General features: G+C 39.5%; 2 protein-coding genes across 3 annotated transcripts in view; one reads left to right on the forward strand and one right to left on the reverse strand.

The window, feature by feature from the left end:
• Positions 1-509, forward strand: part of FLNC (filamin C) — a 111441-nt gene extending 110932 nt beyond the window's left edge. The window contains exon 48 of the mRNA XM_054563822.1: positions 493-509. The gene's annotated coding sequence lies outside the window, so the exon portion shown is untranslated. The remainder of the gene's footprint in view (positions 1-492) is intronic.
• The window catches only part of TNPO3 (transportin 3), a 91063-nt gene that overhangs the window by 5041 nt on the left and 63523 nt on the right, over positions 1-22499 (reverse strand). For both annotated transcript variants that reach the window (XM_054563823.1, XM_054563824.1), the window contains exons 17-22: positions 19488-19604; positions 18535-18629; positions 17100-17256; positions 13069-13236; positions 8718-8830; positions 397-488 (exon numbers count right to left, since the gene is read on the reverse strand). In XM_054563823.1, the coding sequence (XP_054419798.1) occupies positions 428-488; positions 8718-8830; positions 13069-13236; positions 17100-17256; positions 18535-18629; positions 19488-19604 (711 nt within the window). In that variant the 3' untranslated portion in view covers positions 397-427. The remainder of the gene's footprint in view (positions 1-396; positions 489-8717; positions 8831-13068; positions 13237-17099; positions 17257-18534; positions 18630-19487; positions 19605-22499) is intronic.

A 22499-nucleotide genomic window follows, 5' to 3' on the forward strand; every position in this document is an offset into this window, starting at 1 on the left:
TTTAGGAGAGTGGTACTACGTATCATGGTAAACTTTAGGACAGCACAGTTTTCCCCAAAGTAGCCCGGTTAAAAAAATACTTGTTTGTTAACCATACACACAATCCTAGAAGTCATCTGTAAGAGGAAGAGGGAAGGAACTTCTTTTGAGATATTCTGCAACAGTAACTTTCTTATGGCGGTGAAGCAGCATCCAAAAGAAGCTGACAGTTCTCCGGCTCGAGAGCGTTGGCTCAAGGAAACCAGGACCCTGCACTTCCCAGCTGTTCAGCAGTGTTCAATTGCTAGGTCTGTCCCTGACTCTAGCTATTCTACTAGTCCCATGATGGGCATAAAACCTATGTCCACCAAGCAGTCCCGACAGCCAGAGGAGACCTGGGAACTGTATACCACTCACCTGGATGACAGGCACAGTGCAGGAGTGTGAGCTATCGAAACAACCTGGTGAAGTCTCGCAAGGCCCAGCAAACTTGTTTACATTCCTCAGCACTAGGACAAAAAAAAAAAAAAAAAAAAAAGGAGGTTGGTCCCTAAATGATGACAAAGATGTAATACTCTGAAAAACAACCGCGACACTGACTCTGCTTCCAGTCTTTCTGTCACTCAAGGGTAAATGTTAACTATTGAATATGAGAAGAATTATAAGCTGTGTGGTCCTTAAACGGGCTTTGGAGAAATATTGCCTAGGTTTGAATCCTGGCTCTACTGTATCCTTGAGCAAGTTACCAATCTGCCTCAGTTTCTTCACCTATTATCTACCTCATAATGTTCTGAGAATTAAATCAGTTCATGAATGTAAAGTGCTTAGGATAATAGAGCAATGAAAAAAATTGGTATTCAACAATTGTAGGCTGCCTACAGCACTTTAACCAAATCCTTGACATAAAGACAAGAAAGCCAGAAACCCCTAAGTGAAAAAAGCAAGTATATTCACCTAAGGTCAATTATTTTAATACTATGAGCTGAGCTCACTTAGGTACCCTGGTTCCTCATTCTCTTCAAAAGGCAGATTTTGTTTACAAAGCCCAGTCCAGCAACTAAGATTCTATCAGTCATCGATTTTCTAGTTGAACAGGCTGCTCAGGGCTTCCTTCTGTGGAAGAGGAAGCAGGTCCTTAGTAAAAGGCACTGAGATGCTGAAGTGGTATGAACAGCCTGATATCACCTGAACCTGATTTTTCAAAAGGCCTCCTTTGTCCAAACAGCAGAAAAGGAAGTACTTTGTAATATGCTCACCCTTCTGTAGCCCTCTGTTTGGTTTGGAAAAACTCAGGGACCACAGCCTACAGCCTAAGATTTAATGTGAGAAGAAAGCTTCCTCTCCTTTTCATAGTGATTAAACACCAGGGGAGGAAGCTGCTAACAGTGACCCAAAAGAAAAGGAGGAATGAGAGCTACCCCTTTAAGTGCCCACATGTGGGTTTCCTCACCTACAACAAAGTCTGAAACACCATTAAGAACCTTGATTTAGACTACAGGACTTGATTCAACAGAATATCCCAAGAACTTTCTTTTAGCCTCTCTCTACCATAAAAATATAAAGAAAAAGAGGAAGGTATTCTGGTTTTATCAGAATTCTGCTGTTTGCTCTTTTTGAGTTTAATATGTTTCAAAAAGGGCATTACATGTCTCAGTCTATTTCCAAATCAACAGACCGTAAAGGAGGCAGCTGTGGTGAGCAAATGCCCATACCACTTACGTTCCCAATGTCATGAGTGAAGGAGGAGGAAACATTAACCCAAGAGAAGCTGCTGTGTGGTGTGTTGTAGGGATTAAGACAATGGGAAAGTTAAACTAGCTGGAGATTCAAGAATTCTTTACTATCCTGATGCCTTACATGTTTTATATTCTATCCTTCTTTAACCAGAGATCTTGATTTAATCTGGAATGAGAACTCCATCCTTAGCCTCTTTTGTGACACATGCAGAAAGTACCAAAATGCACGTACAGGAGAGCTGGGTGAGACAGGGTGAAACGAGGGCTGGGTCTCAGTGCAGCTCACCTCCTGCTCCCATCCTGCCGGCAGCTGTGTTGGTGTCAGAGCTTCAGCCAAATGTTTAACTTAAGTGACCTTCATGATTAAGCCCAAAGAAATGGATTTTAAAATACCTCCTAAAAGCTAGAACTATTTTCTGCTTTCTGCATTATTGCTATCTATCTATCTATCTATCTATCTATCTATCTATCTATCTATCCATCCATCTATCTAAAGTTACCATTATTCTTCTACATTCTATTTTCTGGCTTCTACTTGCACAATCCCAACCTGTCCACCATACTTGGATGAGAGTCAGAATAAACACCAAGACAGAGAAATGGGAACTGATGGCAGGAGTTCTTTTAGCCATAATCAGCGGTGTTTGGGAAGCAAAAATGGTATTTTAGAATGAAAAATCCAGCTTTCTCCAAGCTGACTAACTAAAAATGCTAAGGAATTAATTAATTACCAGTACCATTTGAAAAACAGGCTTGGACTTGCCAAAAGGAAACTGAACCAGTTCACCCTCCCTGCTAGGATGGCAAACAAAGCAGCGTGTCGAGGCAGGAGTGACAGGACCTTAAAACCAAAAGGGAGGCTGAGTCATGCATGGAATAAGAAGGTTCAAGGGCAACACACATACTAAAGAAAAAGAATTATTAAGGAGGTGAGCAATCTCCAACCCTTTCTCTAGCACCTCAACATTACCTCTTACTTCTCCTCACGTCCCACCATTATGTCACAGCCTGCTATACGCGGAGCTGCAGAACTTGTTTAGCAATGGCAGATCAAGTAGGCCAGGCTGGTAGTGCACCTTATTTCCTCATATCACAGGGCAAAGATCACAGATATTTTTGTTCACAGTACTGCATTATTTGGGTCCTTTTTCCTTGCCTCAAGATTTTAATTAAATTAGGGAATGTCTATAGCTTTTATTTCAGACTCACTCTACTGTTCTACCTGTCATCTATTAGCCCAGGTGAAGGAATATGGGTTTGGTGGAGACTTACTCCACAGTAAGTGGGTGGCTGCCATAAAGCTGGCAGGAAACATGCCCCAGCTAGTTCTGTAAGTACATAATGACGTTCTGGCAGATTCTTTTCCAAGGAGAAAGTGAACATTCGCTGATCACCTACTATATGCCAGATCTCTAGATTTTCACTTGCTATCACATAATAACCCTATGAGAGAGGTATTAATAACCCAATTTTACAGATGAATAAGTTCAAAGTAATAGCCAGTAAGTGGCAAGACTCAAACCAACAAACTTGGCTCTAAGCCCAGTCCTTTATGGGTTCTCCCCAGGCTCCCAGTTGCTCTGCAGAAATCAGTCAATAGGACCTTGCCACTCTACTGACCAACACTAGGTGGAACAGAGCAAAATAAAAGCAGAGAAAAGTAACCGTTACACTTCTTTCCTCTGAAATACCTTGTAGGTGGAATATTACTTCTGGGAAGATGCATAGTAAAAATAAATAAAATTAATTTTCTAAGGTTATCCCAGTCAACAGATGCCTCCTCAGTAGATGGGAAATCCCCTCTTCTGGCAAAATGTGTAGCGAAGGCAGGCAGTCACATGCTATTTTCCAGCCATGCATGTCACTTGATCTATGGCCAAAAGTCAGTTCCTTCTGAAACATGAAATTAAGCCACTTAGTAAACTACAAAACAGTACTCAAAGGTCTGGGATTTTAACCTTAACAAAATTACTGGAGACATTCTGGGAGATGAGAAAGTAAACTAATTTGAAAAATGACATTAATACTTCCTATCAAGATGGTCACAGAGGTAAATGCAGTACTCAAAGCCTCCCACAACCACATCGGAATTACAACTAACCTACAGAAACATTCAGAATTGCCTGAAATGCAGCTCAATGGAAGTCCTACAACTAGAGATTTAAGGAAGCCACATCGAAGCTGGTAGGAGGGATAGAGACAGACTGGACTGGTCCCACACCCATGTGTGGCAGATAAAAATTGGGAGTGGAATCTCACCTTCAAAGATCCTTGCCTCTCTTGAGGAGCCCCAGTCCTACACTAGCCCTCCCAACCCAGGGTTCCAGGGCAAGGAGGCAAAGTCCCCATAACTCCTGATAGTAAAAACCAGCAGGGATTGAGACTGAGAGAGAGAGAGGGCTCCTGGAGTCCCAGGCAGTTCCTCTTAAAGGGCCTGAGCATGGACTTAATCTGACTCACTCCCTCTGAGCTCCAGCATTGGGGAAGGAGCTTAAAAGGAACCAGGGGCATATGAGGAGGAACTGAATTATCTGGCATCAGGGCAAGAGCTGGGCAGCCAGCTTTCTGCCAGACAAAAGTGCTGGTAGAAGCCATTGTTCCTTTTCTGAGGCCTTCCCCCATATAGCCAGCAGGCAGGCACCATACCTGAGTCTCCATCAACCTGGTTCCCACTGTTCATGCCTTGGTGATTCCTTGAGACCCTGCTGCTCCCAACTTGTGGGCTCACCCAAGCTATTTCCAGTGGCTTTTCCACACAAATGGCCTCTCTTGCCTCATGCTTCAAAGTTTCCTAAAATCTCTCAAATAAGCAATATCTCGCCTCTGCGTCCCCCGTACCTCTTGCTAAGTGGCCACAGGCCCAGCACTAACGGGAGCTAGCCTTGGTTCGCACCTTGGCCTCTCCTGGTCACCTCTAAGCCTAGCACAACTAGCAGCCATCTACAGATCACTCTGGAGCTCATGTCAGGCAGCCCCGGGGAAGGCATAGGTGGTGGCTGACCTTGTACCTGCCAGGAGGGCTCAGAGCCAGTGCACCTGGTGGACAGCTTCAGACCACACTAGCTTAAAACCTTACCACCTCCACGAGTGGCACACTCAAGGGGTGGACTCAGTAAGCACCAAAGCCGCACTGAAGCAAGTCCTGCTCTGTAGAGTCGACTCCTGCACAGCAGCTCCTCTGCCAGAGTTGCAGCCAGTCCTCACAGCGGATCAGCTTAGGAGTCAATCCCTCCCAGTGATGCCAACAGCAATCATGGCTCAACTACAACAGGACACTGCATACAGCTCACACGGGAGCACACCTGGAGCAGCCAGCTTGGGTGACTGGGAAGGCTGCAGCAGTGCCCCTTCTACCAAGTCCAGAAGATGCAAAAGCTCTACCTAATATATTGAAACAAACCTAGGGAAAGAGCCAAAAATGTGGAGACAAACAGGTCTCAAATGGAAGAACAGGAAAAAATCTCCAGAAAAAGAATTCAATGAAATGGAGGCAAGCAAACCACCAGATACAGAGTTCATACGATGGTTATAAGGATGCTCAAGGACTTGGAGAAAACTTCAAGGAACTTATTGAGAACTTCAACAGCATGAAAAAAAAAAAATCATAACAAGAAACCATAAAAAAGAACCAGCAGAAACAAAGGATACACTAACTAAAGTAAAAAATCAATTTACATGGAATCAACAGGAGAAGAGATGAGAATCAAATCAGTGATTTTGAATGTACGGAAGCAAAAAACACCTAATCAGAAGAGCAAAAAGATGAAAGTCCAAAAAAATGAAGATACTGTAAGGAGCCTTTGGGACAACTTCAAGCATAGCAACATTTGCATCTTGGGGGTGCCAGAAGGAGAAGAGAGAGTGAGCAAGAAATTGAAAACCTATTTGAAAAAATAATGACTGAAAACTTCCCTAACCTGGTGAAGAAAATAGACATACAAGTCCAGGAAGCACAGAGTCCTAAACAAGATGAACCCCAAGAAGTTCACAGCAAGACACATCATAATTAAAATGCAAAAGGTTAAAGACAAAGAGAGAATCTTGAAAGTGGCCAGAGAAAAGCAGTTACCTACAAGGGAGCTCCCATAAGACTGTCAGCTGCTTTCTCAATGGAAACTTTGCAGGTCAGAAGGGAGTGGCAAGAAATATTCAAAGTGATGAAAAGCAAGGATCTACAACCAAGATTACTATACCCATCAAAGCTATCATTCAGAATCAAAGGACATAAAAAGAGCTTCCCAGACAAGAAAAAGCCAAAGGAGTTCACCACCAAACAAGTATTACATGACATGTTAAACGGTCTTCTTTAAGAAAGGGAAAAATAAAATAAAAAAATATGAACTATAAAATGGCAATAAATACACATCTATCAACAATAGAACCTAAAAAACAAAATAAATGAACAAGCAGAACAGAAACAAATTCATACATACAGAGAACATTGTGATGGTTGCTGGAAGAGAGAGGAGGTGGGGGAATGGATGAAAAAGGTGAAGGAATTAAGACGTACAAATTGGTTGATACAGACTGGTCATGGGGATGTAAAGTACAGCATAGGAAATACAGTCGATAATATTCTAATAACTATGCATGGTGTCAGATGGGTATAGATTTATTGTGATGATCACTTAATACTTAATAAGTTACATAACATCTAATCACTGCAGTGTACACCTGAAACCAATATAATATTCTATGTCAAGTATAATCGAAAAATAAAAAATGATTAAAAAAATTAAAAAATAAATAAAAAGAGAAGGAAAAAAAAGACATTAAGAAATCAATTCTTAGAAAAGAAGATTAGCTCTTGTACCATTACCTGAAATTTATTTTTTCTCACTTTTAAAAACTGGGTCTTGTTTTAATTATAAAACTCTTCGAAGAAAACATAGGGGAAAAGCTTCATGACACAGGACTTCATAGTGATTTCTTGCATATGACACCAAAAGCAAAAGCAATAAAAACACAAATAGATAATGGAGAAATGAGAACCTTGTGCACTGTTGGTGGGAATATAAAATGGCCACTATGGAAAACAGTATGGAGGTTCCTCAAATAATTAAATAAAATTTCCACATAATGAAGCAATTCCATGTCCAGATACATTTCCCAAAGAACTGAAAGCAGAGTCTTGAGATATTTGCCTACCCAGGTTTACAGCATTACTCACAATAGCCAAGAGGTGGAAGCAATCCAAATATGTATCAGCAGATGAATGAATAAATTAGGGTATGTACATACAATGGAATGTTATTCAGTCTTCAAAAATTTTGACACATGCGTCAACACAGATGAACCTTGAGGCCATTATGCTAAGCAAGCCATAAGAAGACACATAAATACTGTATGATTTCACTTAAATGAAGTATCTAGAGTCGTCAAATTTTTAAAGAAACAAATTAGGACAACGGTTTGCTGGGACAGTGGAGAGCAGAGAATGTATATGGTTTTAGTTTTGCAAGATGGAAAAAGTTCTAGATTCACAACAATGTGAATGTATTTAACACTACTGAACAGTACACTTAAAATGGCTAAGATGATAAATTCAATGTGTATTTCATCACAATTAAAAAAAATTTAAGTGCAAGTTGGGCTATATGATACTGTTATTTCCCCCCCTTATATCTTATTTTTCTGTGTCATATGCATTCTTTTCCTTTTTTTTTTTAAGTGCCTACTTATTAGTATAAAGATACTGTTGATTATATAACTGTCCTCTACTGTTGGGCAATTGGATTATTTCCATTTTTTTTCACTCTTATCAACCTTGCTGCAACACTTATTCTTGGACCTATACATCACTTCACACTGTATGACTATACGCTATGGCCTATAATTTAGTCAAAATTCTAAAGACTCTAGACACAAAAAGATATATCAGGACAAGGCAACAGACAAAATCCAATTTAATTTGCTGTCATTAATATTATCAAGGACCAGAAAAGTCTCATAATTGATTCAGTGATTTTAATGAAAATGGTCAAAAGAAGGAAAAGGCTAGACTTTTCTTATTATCTATATAATACTGAAAAAAAAAAATAAACAAACAAAACCAAACCAAATGTTTACTACTAATAGAGGTACTGTAAGGAAATCAAGCAATACCTTTATAGCTCAGTAATTAGAAAGCTATATAAAATGTTTATTTTGTTAACAGTAAAACTCTTATGTATTCTTAACACTTTTTTTTTTTAGAGTTATGTATGTATATATTGACAGAGGGGAAGGGATATTAAAGAGAGGCACCATCAATGAGAGGCACCATCAATGTGTGGTGCCTCTCATGCACCCCCTACTGGGGACTGGCCTGCAGTCCAAGCACAGGCCCTGACTGGGAACAGAACTGGCGACCCTTTGATTCGCAGGCCAGTGCTCAATCCATTGAGCCACACACCAGCCAGGCTACACTTAACATTTTAACTGAGTTGTAAGCAAGTGGTTCATAGTTCATAGGCCTAAGGCATCCCAGAGAAATGTTATATTTGGTCTGCATGAAATTAGAATTTGAGTATCTTTAGGTATGACAAAAACCTTCCAATTTACTGCAGTCTACATTGCTCCATGTTTTACAACCAATGCTTCGCCTATTCAGGCACCTGCATTCTTGATTCCTAAATACAAATGAGAATTGAGAAGGACTTCAAAATATAAAAACCAGACCTCGAGGGTAGTGTGCTACTCAGTGCATTTTTCCTTTGGAAGAAATACTGCTTCCACTTACTCATTAAGATCTTGTAACAGTTAATGCAGATGTACAATAAAAATGACACACATATATACTGCATGGTGGTATTTTTCCCAAGACTTGTTTCCAATGACAATTTGTGCAATTCAAGGCTGCACAGACATTAAATTGTGAATACACAAAGGCACACAAGAAACATACTCCTGGGCAGATCTGTAACTAAGGTGGTAATAAGAAACAGAGATATATTTTTTCTACATACCCCAACTGCTATTCATATTCCTTAAAAAGAAAAACCAAAAAAACCCATCACTCACCTAGTGACTTGTTTGTGGAAATCTGTTAGTTGTTTGTGTGTCACTGTGACAGCTCCCACAGTTGTTTCTTTTGGCAAACCTTTCAAGGAATTCTCTAACCATCGACAGAAAGTCTGTACCAAGAAGAGGAATACGAGTTTTTAAAGGAGGCAGGGCTTATTCAACTGTGACTCTATAGGTAATACCAAAACCCCGCAGGTTTCCCTTGAGCATTAGTTCCCCCAGACTTAGAAGCAAGTACAAAGATTTAAGAAGTACTGCCTTGAGGCCTTCCAACCCTCCAGGGGTTGGAATTGGCTACAAAGGCACGCCTTGCCTTCCTTTCAAAGAGGCCACAGGCATCGTTTCAGAAAGGGCCTTGTATCTTGGAAAGGAAGTCTCTTCTGGATGAGACTATTGTTCTGTTCCTGTCATTAAACTCATGTAATACTTAAAAAAATTAAATAGCTGCCAGAAAACTCTTGAGCATAAAGATCAAAGGCAATTCAAAGCAGAGGTTCAGGTACCAGAGAGAGTAGGGACAAAAAGTATAGTAAATAAACATGTCAAAAAAAGTATGTATGTAATATGAATCCAGAAATTTAAGGATTTTAAGGTCATCCTTCTCAGCAGAGGTCATATCAGTAAGCTCCTTTGTGTTACTGCCAGTTCTTTGGGTTAGAAAGTTTTTCTGTTCACTCTTGTTGCTATTGAAATTATTTATATTCAAACAAGATCTCTTTATACCTTTCATATGCACAAAAACTGCTTGCCCTCACTCTCCTTCCTTCCTTGTCAAACTAAAAATCAAAATTCTGGAGACTTCTGGTTTCTTATCTTCAGTTGAATTGTTCTTTGAGCCAGTTCTACTTTTTCTTCATGTCTTTCTAAGATTTTATTTTTATTTCTTTTTTGAGAGAGGAGAAGGGAGGTAGAAAGATGGGGAGAGAAACATTGCCGTGCGATAGAAAGATCCATCAGTCGCCTCTCGCACGCCCCCAACTGGGGACCTGGCCCACAACCCAGGCATGTGCCCTGACAGGGAATCAAGCTGGAGACCAAAGCAGGACCTTTCAGTTTGTAGGCCAGTGCTCAATCCACTGAGCCACACCAGCCAGGGCTTCATGCCTTTCTTAAGTAGAATCTATACTTTGGTTATAGTTTTGAGGTAATTTTTTTACATTATGTTTTCCCATTGTTAATTTATGAAAACAGTCCAGAGCAAATGTAAGTATTCTATTAGAAATGCTTAAAAAATACTGCATGATGGTGCACGCTCCCTCCTGGGAGGACGTCTGTGCCTTTATCCTAACCCGTTTCTCCCTCTAGGCACGTTACCTTTACCTTTTTTCCTCCTAAGCTCCAAGGGCCCTTCTTTTGCTTTGTCTCTCTAACTTGCTTTCTGGAGCCCATTTCTTCTACAGCTCATTTCTTTTACCTCTGTGACTTTCTACATAAACTTTCTCTTATAGTATGCGTCTTGGATCTGAATCCTTTCTTAGCCAAAACTCAAGTACTAAGGTTATGTTTGAACCCAAGGTCTGCTCCGACTACCAGTCTAACACCTGGTGCTGGTTTTCCTGCCAACAGTGTTATCATCAATAAGGATGTGATGAGACCACTAGAATCTGTGCCATTGGACTAGATTATACAGAAAACATGTGCAATAAACCCTCATGTACAGGAAATTCAAAACTATTTGTAAGAAGCTTGTGATAGGACTCCCATCAACTAGAGTTAATAGACCAAGAACAAAAAAGTGTTTACAATCTTCCTTGGACCCCTGCTGGAGCCCAGGTGCCTGTGGTCCACAATACCCTCTTGCCGCCTCCTCCCCATTTCTCCTTCACTTGACATCCAAGAAGCCTGAACTCTGCACGTTCTTAAGATGGATTTGAGACAGCACTAAGTCTCCCATCTTCTTGGTTAGCACCTTCTCCATCAGTAAACCTTTCCTTACTCAAAAAAAAAAAAAAAAAAAAAAAAAGAAAGAAAGAAAGAAAAAGAAAAAGTGCTGCGTAATCTTCCAAATGTTTCCCTCAAGGAAGACAACACTCAAACAAAAAACACAAGCAGGGGCAAAAGATTCAGGAAGAATCCTTAAATGACAAAGTTTTGGTATCCAAAAACCACTTAAAAGTTAACTATAGTATCTCCTCCTCCCAATAAAAACATTAAGAAACTAAACTAGAAAGTAGAAATTAATTAGCTAGCATATAATGAGCCCTGCCATCTTTTAGTAAAGGAAGTCTGAGAAGTTAGGTTGAAAATACTGAATAAATTTGTCACAGGGTGGGGAGGGTATCCAAGGAGGAAAGGGGGAACAGAGGAAAGAGCTTTAATAGCTCACTCAAGAGACAAAGCTGGTATGTCATCCTCTATTGAAAATTTTGTGAACTTTGAAAACTGCATGATTAAGAAAGTACTCAAGAATGTAAAGTTTCCTTGGACTTAAATCCTTCATTAAAGTTTCAATCAGTTTATTTATAGGATATAGACAACCCAAATTTATGTAAGAATTTACATAAACTCAGCAACAGTTGATGTTTATAGAAAACCATCACTTTATTGCTTTTTTCTTTTTTAAAATTTATTGATTTTTAGAGAGTGGGGAAGGGAGGGACAAAGAGGAGAAAAACACTGATCTGTTGTCTCTCGTATGTACCCAACCAGGAACCTGCCCACATACCAAGGCATGTGACCTGACTGGGAATCAAACCAGAGACCTTTCAGTTCACAGGTTGATGCTCAATCCACTGAGCCACACCAGCCAGGACAAAAATCATCACTTTAAACTGCTTAACATCTTGTGGGTAATAAGCAAACTGTTAAGAGCACATGGCTACCTGGTTTCTGTTCCTGTCCAAACCTGCTGTTCTCATTTCCTTCTTGTTAGCACTTAACTATATGTTTACAATTCAAGAATGTTTTTTGTAAAATCAAATTTATATAATGCCTTCTGTTACCTGGGAACCAAGTATATTTGTAAAAATGTGAAAAAGTATGGAAATTTTATTTATGTCAAAGACTTTTGCAATTAAAGTTGTTGATCCCCAGGCTCACAGAGTACCTTCTTTAGGAAAACACAAAAATCCTTCTGTACTAGACTGAAAGAGAACATATGTACTGAAAAACCAGCAATGGGTACCCATTGGTACAACTTATTCCTGTATCACCTGAGCTCCTATGGAAGAACTGCAGAGCTATTTGATAAAACAAGTCACAAATGAGCCTCACAGAGTTTGATATGTAAGAATTAAAGTACATGTGGTTGTTTCTGAAGTATAAACCTAATTAAAGTATAAGAAATCTATTAAGCATCTGTCCTACATTTGACTGTTTTTTGTTTGAGCCAAAGATCAAGTAAAGTATATGCTACTAAGACAATCACTGAATTCTGGAGATGAATACACCACAGAAGACACTAATTACTGAGTTTTGGAGATGAACAGGCAGAAATTCTGGCTCAATCATATTAGAGTCTAATTGTAAGAGTGAACTATCTTTTGTGAAACTGGTGAAATTGAGGCTAAGAACTGCCATCAATGCTACACGGCAGGACATAATGTTAAGATATACATGGACTTCAAAACTGTAAGATACTTGTATATCTGGATTATTCTATTCTGGAAGACAGCTCACTTTAGATCCAACTGTGTACTTTTGGGACCTGTTTTTATATTAACATTAAAAATTATAAATCCTATTTTAAAAATAATTTACAGGCTATGTAATACTTTATCACTATGCTCAAAACTTTCATGCAGTATACATAACCTGATTTATGATCACGTGGGCCCAGTACTGAAATTTTTTGGACATTACTGGATAGCCTAAAAAAATTCTTCATGCTTAGGTAACAAAGAACTTGGCTTAAGAATAAAGATAGGAAGCAAATAAATCCAATGAGGAAAGAAAGTCCAGTATATATTTTGGACGAGTTTTCTATCTATCTGCCTCCAAATGCTCTGACTAGATTGATTACCAGGGAACCATACGCTATTATCTAAGGAGCATGAAATGAATTAACACTTCCTGAATAACCTGTAATACTATACAAGTGATATTTGGGCATTCCCACAAGTGAACCAATCTCTCACTGGATGGCCACCAAAGAGCTGAATTCAAAGCTTAGTATTCACTTCTGGTAATATGTAAGCCCTATGACATGACAAATATATGTCCTTAAGAACCCAGTGATAAATTAATGGCCTCATACAGGCCCCTTCTTCTAACAATTAAACTTAACAATATGCCTAAAATAGGTTTCATGGATGTAAAACAGGGCTAGTTTCAAAGTTATAGTTGGTTGAAGGAAACCAACTATAGTTTAGGACTGGGAGAAATAGGTTCCTTATGAAAAAAATCTTACCGGTCTGTCAACCTGCATGATCTCCCAGAGCACTTCAGCCACATCTGGTAGGGTGTATGGGGGGAGACAAAAGCAGCACGTGTGGAGCAGCTGGCTCACAAGTTGCTGTCCAAGCTGGTTCATCACCTGTCCAATCAGTTCTTTCCGTAATTCAAAGTCGTCTTCATGCTATAAGAAAACAGGAGCAATGGATAAGCTCTAATTTCAACATCCCAAATACCAAATACTCTTTTCCCTTTAATCTAGTGCAGCACTTCTTAACCAGTGTGCCACAAGAATTTTTAAAACACTCATTACCTGACTATTTAGTCAGGCACTGACTTCTTTTCCCTTAGGTTGTGAAATAAAAAATGAGAACTTCAAGTCAAGATGGAGGCATAAGTAAATGCAGCTCACCTCCTTGCACAACCACAGCAAAATTACAGCTAAACTACAGAACAAATATCACTCAGGATCGTCAGAAAATCGAGCTGTATGGAAGTGTGACAGCTTAGAAATTAAAGAAACCACATTCATCCAGTTGTGTAGGGGGGATTGGGGGACAGAGCAGGAGACACAGAACTGGGGAATTGGCTGGTCCCAAACCCTCATACGGTGGATATAAAATGGAGGGATATCTTGGGAGTGACGGATCCCAGGCCCACACCAGACCACCCAGCCCAGAATTCCAGTGCCAGAAAGATAAGTTCCCATAACTTTTGGCTGTAAAAGCAAGTGGGGGGTTGGACTGGTGGAGGAAACTGCAGGATTCTAAGGCCTCTTTTCTTAAAGGGCCTCACATTGCACGTGGCCTTCCATGGACTCACTCCCTCTGGGCTCCAGCACCAGGGCAGCACCTTGAAGGGCACCAGTGACATACAGGGAGGAAATGAAGCATCTGGCAACAGGGTAAGAGCTGAGGGACAGCTTCCTCCCAGACAGAACTGCAGGCAGTGGTCATTGTACCTTTTCTGAGCCACACACAGAGCCATAGTACAGAGGCACCATATCTGAATCTCCATCAACCTAGCTCATATGGTAAACCCCGCCCTGACCATTACCTTAGGATCTGCCCCATCCAGCTACGGGCCCATTCAAGCAATCCTCCTACCCTGGTAACAGTGGTTTCGCCATATGTAGGCCTGAGCTAGGCACAGGCTTCAGACCTCCCTAAATCCACTCAAACAAGCAACAGCCGAGCCCAGCCCCTGTACCTTTCATTGACTGGCCCCAGGCCCTGCACTAGCAGCAGTCATGTACAGATGGCTTTACAGCTTATACCAAGGGGCCCCAGACAGAACACATGTGGAGGCTGACCTTGGCCTGTACCACCACGGAAACCCCAGAGCCTGCACACACAGTGGACAGTTATAGACCATGTCAGAGCACCACCCAACCACCTACACAAGCAACAGAGGGAGGTGGTTGCTGGCCAGGGGTCACAGCCAGTCCTACCAGGTGGTTGGACTGGATAAATCCCTCCCATTGACCTGCTGACAGCTATCAAAATTCATCTACAAGAGGAGAGTGTTCTCCAGCCACATGGAAGGCGCACCTTTAGTAAGAGTACCCAGCCTGGATGATAGAGGAGGGCTGTGCCACTGGACCCTGAAGGACAACTACTACATTAAGCCACACTACCAAGACATAGAGTCAAAGAAGCTCTACCTAACACATAGAAACAAACACAGGGAGGCTGCCAAAATGAGGGGACAAAGAAACGTGGCCCAAATGAAAGAATAGAGCAAAACTCCAGAAAGAGAAATAAACAAAATGGAGATAAACAATCTATCAGATGCAGAATTCAAAACACTGGTTAAAAGGATGCTCAAGGAACTCAGTGGGCACTTCAACAGCATAAAAAGACCCAGGCAGGAATGAAGGATATATTAACTGAAATAAAGAAGAATTTACAGGGAATCAACAGCAGAGTGGATGAAGCCAAGAATCAAATCAATGATTTCGAACATAAGGAAGAAAAATAACATAAGGAAGACATCCAATCAGTACAGCATGAAAAAAAGAATACAAAAAATCGAGGATAGTGTAAGGAGCCTCCGGGACAATTTCAAACATTCCACATTCGCAACATGGGGGTGACAGAAGAAGAAGAGGAAGGGCAAGACATTGAAAACTTATTTGAAGAGATAATGAAAAAAAACTTATGTAATTTGGCGAAGGAAATAGACATAAAAGTCCAGGAAGCACAGAGGGTCCCAAACAAGTTCGATCCAAAGAGGACCACGCCAAGACACATCATAATTAAAACGCCAAAGGTCAAAGAGACTCTTAAAAGCCGCAAGGGAAAAGCAGATTTTTACCTACGGAGGGGTTCCCATTATACTGCCACCTGATTTCTCGAAAGAAACTTCGCAGGCTAGAAGGGACTGCACGAAGTATTCAAGTGATGAAAAGCAACGACCTACAAACCTAAACTATTTTATCCAGCAAAGCTATATAGAATGGAAGGGCAGATAAAGTGCTTCCCAGAGAAGGTGAAGCTAAAGGATTTTATCATCACCAATTCATTATTATGTGAAATGTTAAAGGGACTTACTTAAGAACAAGAAGATCAAAACTATGAATGTTGAAATGGCAATAGATTGACAACTATCAAAAACTGAATCTAAAAAACAAACTAAACAAGCAGAACGGAGAACACTGGGATGGTGGCAAGTGGGGAGGGCGGTCTGGGGCAACGAGGGAAAAGGTATAGGAATTAAGAAGTACAAACTGGTAGTTACAGAATAGGCAGGGGGATTTTAAGAGCAAGTATAGTAAATGGAGTTGTCAAAGAACTAGTATGCATGACCCATGGACGTGAACAAAGGATGGGGGAATCACTGCAGGGAGCGGGAGGTGCTGGGTAGAAGGGGGAAAAGGAGAAAGATTGAGACAACTGTAATAGCATAATCAATGAAATAAAATAACAAAATAAAATAAAAAAAAATGACAACGGCCAATACAACAATAGCCATATGGTGTGAATGAATCAAAATTATACTTATTTTTGTCAGACTGGCGAAAAACATATATTTTTTGTGTGCAGCAAAATTTTAGGAATTAGTTTAAGTGTGCCATGAAATGAAAAAGGTTGAAAATCTCTGGTCTAGCAATTTTTTTCTCCCAGGGAAGAAAGTATATATATTATAAAGAAGGTGGAATCGCAAAGTATACTAAATGTTTAGTCATTAGGAAGAAAATACTGAGTTTATTATCAAGAAAATAGGCATGAGTTTCAGCTGAGATTAACTCTTAGATTTTTCATGAATAAAAGGAAGAAGAGACACAATGGTTAAAGATTAAGGATAGCATTCTGGCTGGTATGAATCAGTTGGCTGGGTGTTGCCCTGCATATTGAAAGATCAGGTGCAGGTTTAATTCCCCATCAGGGCACATGGCTAGGATGTGGGTTTGGCCCCCAGCTGGGGTGCATGCAAGAGGCAACCCGTCAATCTTTCTCTCCCTCTCTTTTTCCCTCCCTTCCCTTCTCTCTGGAATGTAAAAAAAAAAATTTTTTTTAATAAAAATTAATAAAGATTAAGTACAGCAATTTTTTAAATCTTTTTTTCTGTGAAAAATAACAAAGTATCCTTATTTCCTTTTTAAAACCAACTGAAATTCTTTAGGACATCTATCAGATAATTTTGGTATCAAAAAATATTTTCTTTCTTCTTACAGTCTTTGAATATAAATATATTTCGAACATCTTGAAAAAAATAACTTTAAAAAACTGCCATTCACTTCTAAATGGCTTTATCTTCTAGTTTTCCTTTTTCCCTCTCCTTTTACTACCAAACTTCGTAATAATAATCAGCCTATTCACATACTTGCTTACTTCTTCACTGCTGTCCCTCACCTTCAATTCTACTCTACATCTAGGCAAATCTACCTTTGAAATCTTTATGAACCACTTTAGGTTAGTGACTGGTCCAATTTGGTATAGACCTAACCAATACAGATCAAAAAAGACAGAAACAGCCAAGGAAATGAGGAAGCGATCTGAAAAGAGAATGAGGTGCAAAGTACAAAAGTACAATGTTTATACTTACATCGTTGGCTACCCCTGTATGGATAAGGTCTCGCAGGAACCTCATGACACTACAGTTGGCATCCCGGTGGTCCAGGGTAGTGGAGGCAATGGCCCACTGTAAGATAGGGATAACTACCTGGCTCCTCAGCAAGGTAACTGGGCTACGCTGAATGAACCTGGATGGAAAGACAGGCTAGGTATAAATGGCAGGAAAAGGCTCTAAAAAAGCAGCCATGGTAAAAGGCAAAACTATGGAGAAAGTAGAAAACGTCAGTGGTTGCTAGGGTTTGAGGGGGAGGAAGAGATGAATAGGTGGAGCACAGGGAATTTTTAGGGTAGTGAAACTACTCCGTACAATGCTATAATGGTGGAGATATGTCATTATACATTTGTCCAAACCCGTAGAAAGTACACCACCAAGAATAAAACCTAATGTAAACTATGGGCTTTGGGTGATAATGTGTCAAGGTAGGTTCATCAATTCTTAACAAATAAACCTCTCTGGTTTATAGTGGGGAAGCAGGAGGTATATGAAAACTCTATTACTTTCCACTCAATTTTCCACAGGTTTTTCAGATCCTTTAATATACACGGAGAATTTCTAAGAAAAAGATACAATATATTTTCAAATTTATTTCACCAGTGAATCATTTGTACAAAGAACATCTATAGGGTCTAGTTTTCCAAGGAACATATCTTGGGAAAACAGAGGTTGATAACTCACCCGTATCATCTGGGGGAAAAAATTGGTTTTTCTAACTTGTCCAAAAACTAACAAAAAGTGTTCAATTCTGAGATGAAATAGTCAAGTCAGTACTACTTTACATTTGTGAATGATAAAATATATTACCTGTATAATTATACATATTTAATAACAGGGTTTTTTTTTTAATGCTTTTATGTTCTCTACCTGGTTTGATTCAAATTCCTTAGCCAGGGACTAGGAAGGAATTGAAAGGTATGGCGGTAATGTCAGTGTACTGGTAAATGGAATTTAAGCACTAGGTAAGGTTGCAGCGTAGGGGCAGAGCTCGGGAAGTTTAGCACCAGATAACTTCTAAGGCACCTTTTAATCCTAAAATTTTTGAGATATAGTTGTATCTAAAGGATGCCAAGCTACTCAGGGAAAAAGGTGGAGCATGACATCATAGCATCACACAGAGTTAAAACTACAGGGGACTTCAGCGATTATCTAGTCAAATGTTTTTACCACGCTCGTTTTTATTGTTATGTGCATGTTTCCTCCTTCATGATAGAACTGAGCTACTTTCTCCTGTTCCCGTCCAATTCCTCCTCCTCACTTATAAAAATATTCTGGCTCAGTTTAACTTCAGAGGTATGTACTCCACTCACTTCATTTCAAATAGAAGAAAACGGTCAGGTGTTAGGTGACAAAACTAAGCAGTGGTGGGGATGAACAATAAAAGAAAGGATTGCTCTTTGAAAGAACTGACCTGGTGGCTAGTCTGAACAGGTCATCCACAGTGTCGGGGTGATTCTGGAGCCCGTTCTGCTGTTCTAGGAGCTGAAAGGTGGGGAAGCACAGTGCCTAAAAACAAAAGTGAAATTAAAACAAATGCTTGTATATAAATGCCAGAGCACTCAGACTTGCTAAATATCACAACATATACAAAGGGAACAAAGAGGGGAAGCATAGACAAGAAAAGAGAAAGACCATGACAAGAATAAGATCAAGAAAAGGAAGACAGAAATCTTTCTCAGTTGGCATTAACAGTTTTCACATATGCAATTCACATTTCAGAAAGGGTTGAAGGTACATATTTTAGCTGATGAAAGTGGAAAGATGTCATTTCAACAGCTTTGGAAGTTTCTGAGAGTAAAGACTGCTTAGATATGGTCAGTCCACTAGGGGAAAAGATGAAGTTTTAATAGTAATACATGAAATAATAGATGAAGTTTAAAAGGGAAGAGACATTTGGGGAAAAAGCAGCATCATAATTTAGCTCCCTAATATGTCCCCTCTCACCCCACCATGACTACGTCAGGAAGCTTTTCCACTGCCTGCTATTTGCCCTAAGCCCATCCCTGCTAAGTAAGCTAGTTCAAATGGCTGTTCCAGGCAAGAATTTAGAAATAGAACCATGCTTGTGCTTAGAGATCCTCTACTTTAAATACATTTGCCCACCTCCCCACCCCTCACAAAACCCTATTTCCGGAGAGCATAAATAAGGGAGTAATTGTAGCATTTGTGTGGTCAATCTCTCTTTCTCCTAAGCAGGCCTGTCCAGAGAGCTATGAAGTTTCTATCTCCCTGTTATTAGGAAATCAGCATGCCTGGGGTAGAAAGATAAAGAAGCAACAGAATTAAAAACATGGTAAAGAACACACTGCTACTCCTTTGGGCCCTCCAAGCCCAACACATCTATACTTCCTGAAGAAAACATACCTGGAGCATGTCTAGTAATCCTTGCCGACAGCCCTCTTCCATGCCATACTCATCCACAAGGATACTGCCAAGGTATAGGAAACAGGAATGCTGATGTATGTGGTACACATTCACCATCTGCCAAGGGAAGTAATTAGTTCATCTCTTTACCCCTCAGTAAGTATCAACTTAGAAAGCTGTCTGGAGGAAGAAATTTAGAGACAAACTGGTCTATTTCAGATAACATAAAAAAGCTTGTTGTTAACGCTTTTCAAAACAGGGCTCAATTTCTCAATAATTTTCAAGTACTTTACTTAGACTTACTTCAAGCCTTTGACCTTTTATCTTCCCAAAACAATGCTGTAAGAGAGCTGTATAATATTTAATTGGAAGCCATTAAAGAATTATTTTATCCATGGCTTGTGTATGTGTAATATTTATAAAACCACAGCATAGTATACTCAAGTCTTCTAACATCTAATGGTTGCTCTCATTTTTAAATTACTATAGCCATAGCAGGAACAAAAATACCAAATGATCTCATCTTGAAGATTATGAAAGCATTGTTTTAATTTTGAGTTGCTCCTAAAACCCTGTATTTAATCTTTTAGTAAAAAAAAAAAAGTGTTTCCAATCAAGGTACCAGTCTCAAAAGAATAGAAATTTTTAACATAATATACATATTTAAATTATTTGTTTGGGATTTTTACCCTACTATCCTCCAAAAATGTTCCCGATTGTGGCCAGAGGTAACCTCTGAAACTGCTTCACTATTCACGTGACCCAGAAAACCCCAGAAAATCATGCAAATCAAGAGGTTCAAATCTTTGTGTTTGACTTTAAGAACACTCATGAAACTGTCCAGGCAATCAAGGGCATGCATATTCAAAAAGCCACCAAGTACATGAAGGATGTCACTTTAAAGAAGCCATGTGTGCCATTCTGTCATTACAATGGTGGAGCTGGTAGGTGTGACCAGGCCAAACAGTAGGGCTGGACACAGGATTGGTGGCCCAAAAAGAGTGCTAAATTTTTGTTGTACATGCTTAAAAATGCACAGTAATGCTGAGCTCAAGGGTTTAGATGTATATTCTCTAGTCATTGAGCACATCCAGGTGAACACAGCTCCCAAGATGCAGCACAGAACTTACAGAGCTCATGGGCAGGTTAACCCATACACGAGCTCTCCCTGCCAGACTGAGATGATCCTAACTGAAAAAGAGCAGATTGTTCCTAAACCAGAAGAAGTTGCAGAGAAGAGAAAGCTATCCAAGAAGAAACAGAAGAAACAAAAGTATATGAGTTGGGAGTAAATTCAGCATAAAATGAATACTAATAAAGGTTAAAAAAAAAAGCCATCACAACACACATGCACTAATCCTATATAAAGTCAACTCTATAAACTTAGGGGGGGCTGAAGGATAGAGTGACTCTTATTATTAGCATACACCATGGCACGAGAATGAGATGAGAACTACGAACTTATTTGGTGTCGTATCCTCAAAAAATACGAATTTCTACTTAATGAATAATGATTTAAGTCACTGGTTGGCACACTTTTTCTTAAAGGGCCAGATAGTAAGTATTTTAGGCTTTGCTGGCCATACAATCCTCTGACTATTCAACTTTACCATTGTAGCACAAAAATGGCCAAAAGATAATACTTAAATAAATAAGCATGGCAATCATTCATTAAAATTTATTTACAAACTACAGATCCATTGGTTCTATTTATTTATGGGATAATAATTTTTACTTTCGCCACATGGGCTTTAATTTTTTCAGAATTTTATTTATTTTTAAATATACTTTATTATGATTTATAATTGTCCCAATTTTTTGCCCCTTTGTCCCCCTCCACTCGGTACCCCCATTCCCTCCAGTAATCCCCTCCCTTAGCTCATGAGTAATGCATGTAAGTTGTTTGGCTATTCCATTTCCTATACTGTTCTTAATATCTCCCTATTTTGTACCTATCAATTTGTACTTCTTAATTTGGGCACCTTTCCCCCATCCCCCTCCATCCCCTTCCCAGCTGATAACCCACCAAATGACCTCCATATCTATGATTCTGTTTCTGTTCTACTTGTTTGCTTAGTTTGTTTTTTAGATTCAGTTTTTGATAGTTGTGCTTTGTCACCATTTTAATGTTGATAGTTTTGATCTTTTTCTTATAAGTCCTTTTAACATTTCATATAATAATGGCTTGGTGATGATGAACTCCTTTTGTTTTACCTTGTCTGGGAAGCACTTTATCTACCCTTCCATTCTAAATGATAGCTTTGCTGGATACAGTTATCTTGGTTGTAGGTCCTTGCTTTTCATCACTTTGAATACTTCTTGTCAGTCTCTTCTAGGCTGCAAAGTTCCTTTTGGGAAATCAGCTGACAGTCTTATGGAAACTCCTTGGTAGGTAACCATCTGTTTTTTTTCTTGCTGCTTTTAAGATTCTCTCTTTATCTTTAACCTTTGGTGTATTAATTATTATGTGTCCTGGTGTGGTCCTCTTTGGGTCCAACTTGTTTGGGACTCGCTTGTGCTTCCTGGACTTGTATGTCTATTTCCTTCACCGAATTAGGAAAGTTTTCTTTCATTATTTTTTCAAATAAGTTTTCAAATTTTTGCTTTTCCTCTTCTTCTAGCATCTCTATGATTCAGATGTTAGCACATTTGGAGATGTCCCAAAGAAACCGTATAATATTCCTTTTATTTTTAATTCTTTTTTCTTCTTGCTATTCTGGTTCAATGCTTATTTCTTTCTTATGTTCCAAATCGTTGATTTGAATCCCGGCTTCATCTGCCCCACTGCTGGCTCCCTGTGGATTTTTCTTTATTTCACTTAATGCAACCTTCATTTCTGCATGGGTCTTTTTTATGCTGTTGCAGTGCTCAATGATTTCTTTGAGCAACCAGTATTTTGAACTGTGCATCTGATATGTTGCTTATCTCTGTTTCATTTAGTTCTTTTTCTGGAGTTTTGTTCTGTTCTTTCACTTGGGCCATATTTCCTTGTCTCCTCAATTTGGCAGGCTC

Source organism: Pteronotus mesoamericanus, unplaced genomic scaffold (assembly GCF_021234165.1).
Source record: "Pteronotus mesoamericanus isolate MK-2021 breed Mesoamerican mustached bat unplaced genomic scaffold, CSHL_Meso_final scaffold_85, whole genome shotgun sequence".
NCBI lineage: Eukaryota > Metazoa > Chordata > Mammalia > Chiroptera > Mormoopidae > Pteronotus > Pteronotus mesoamericanus.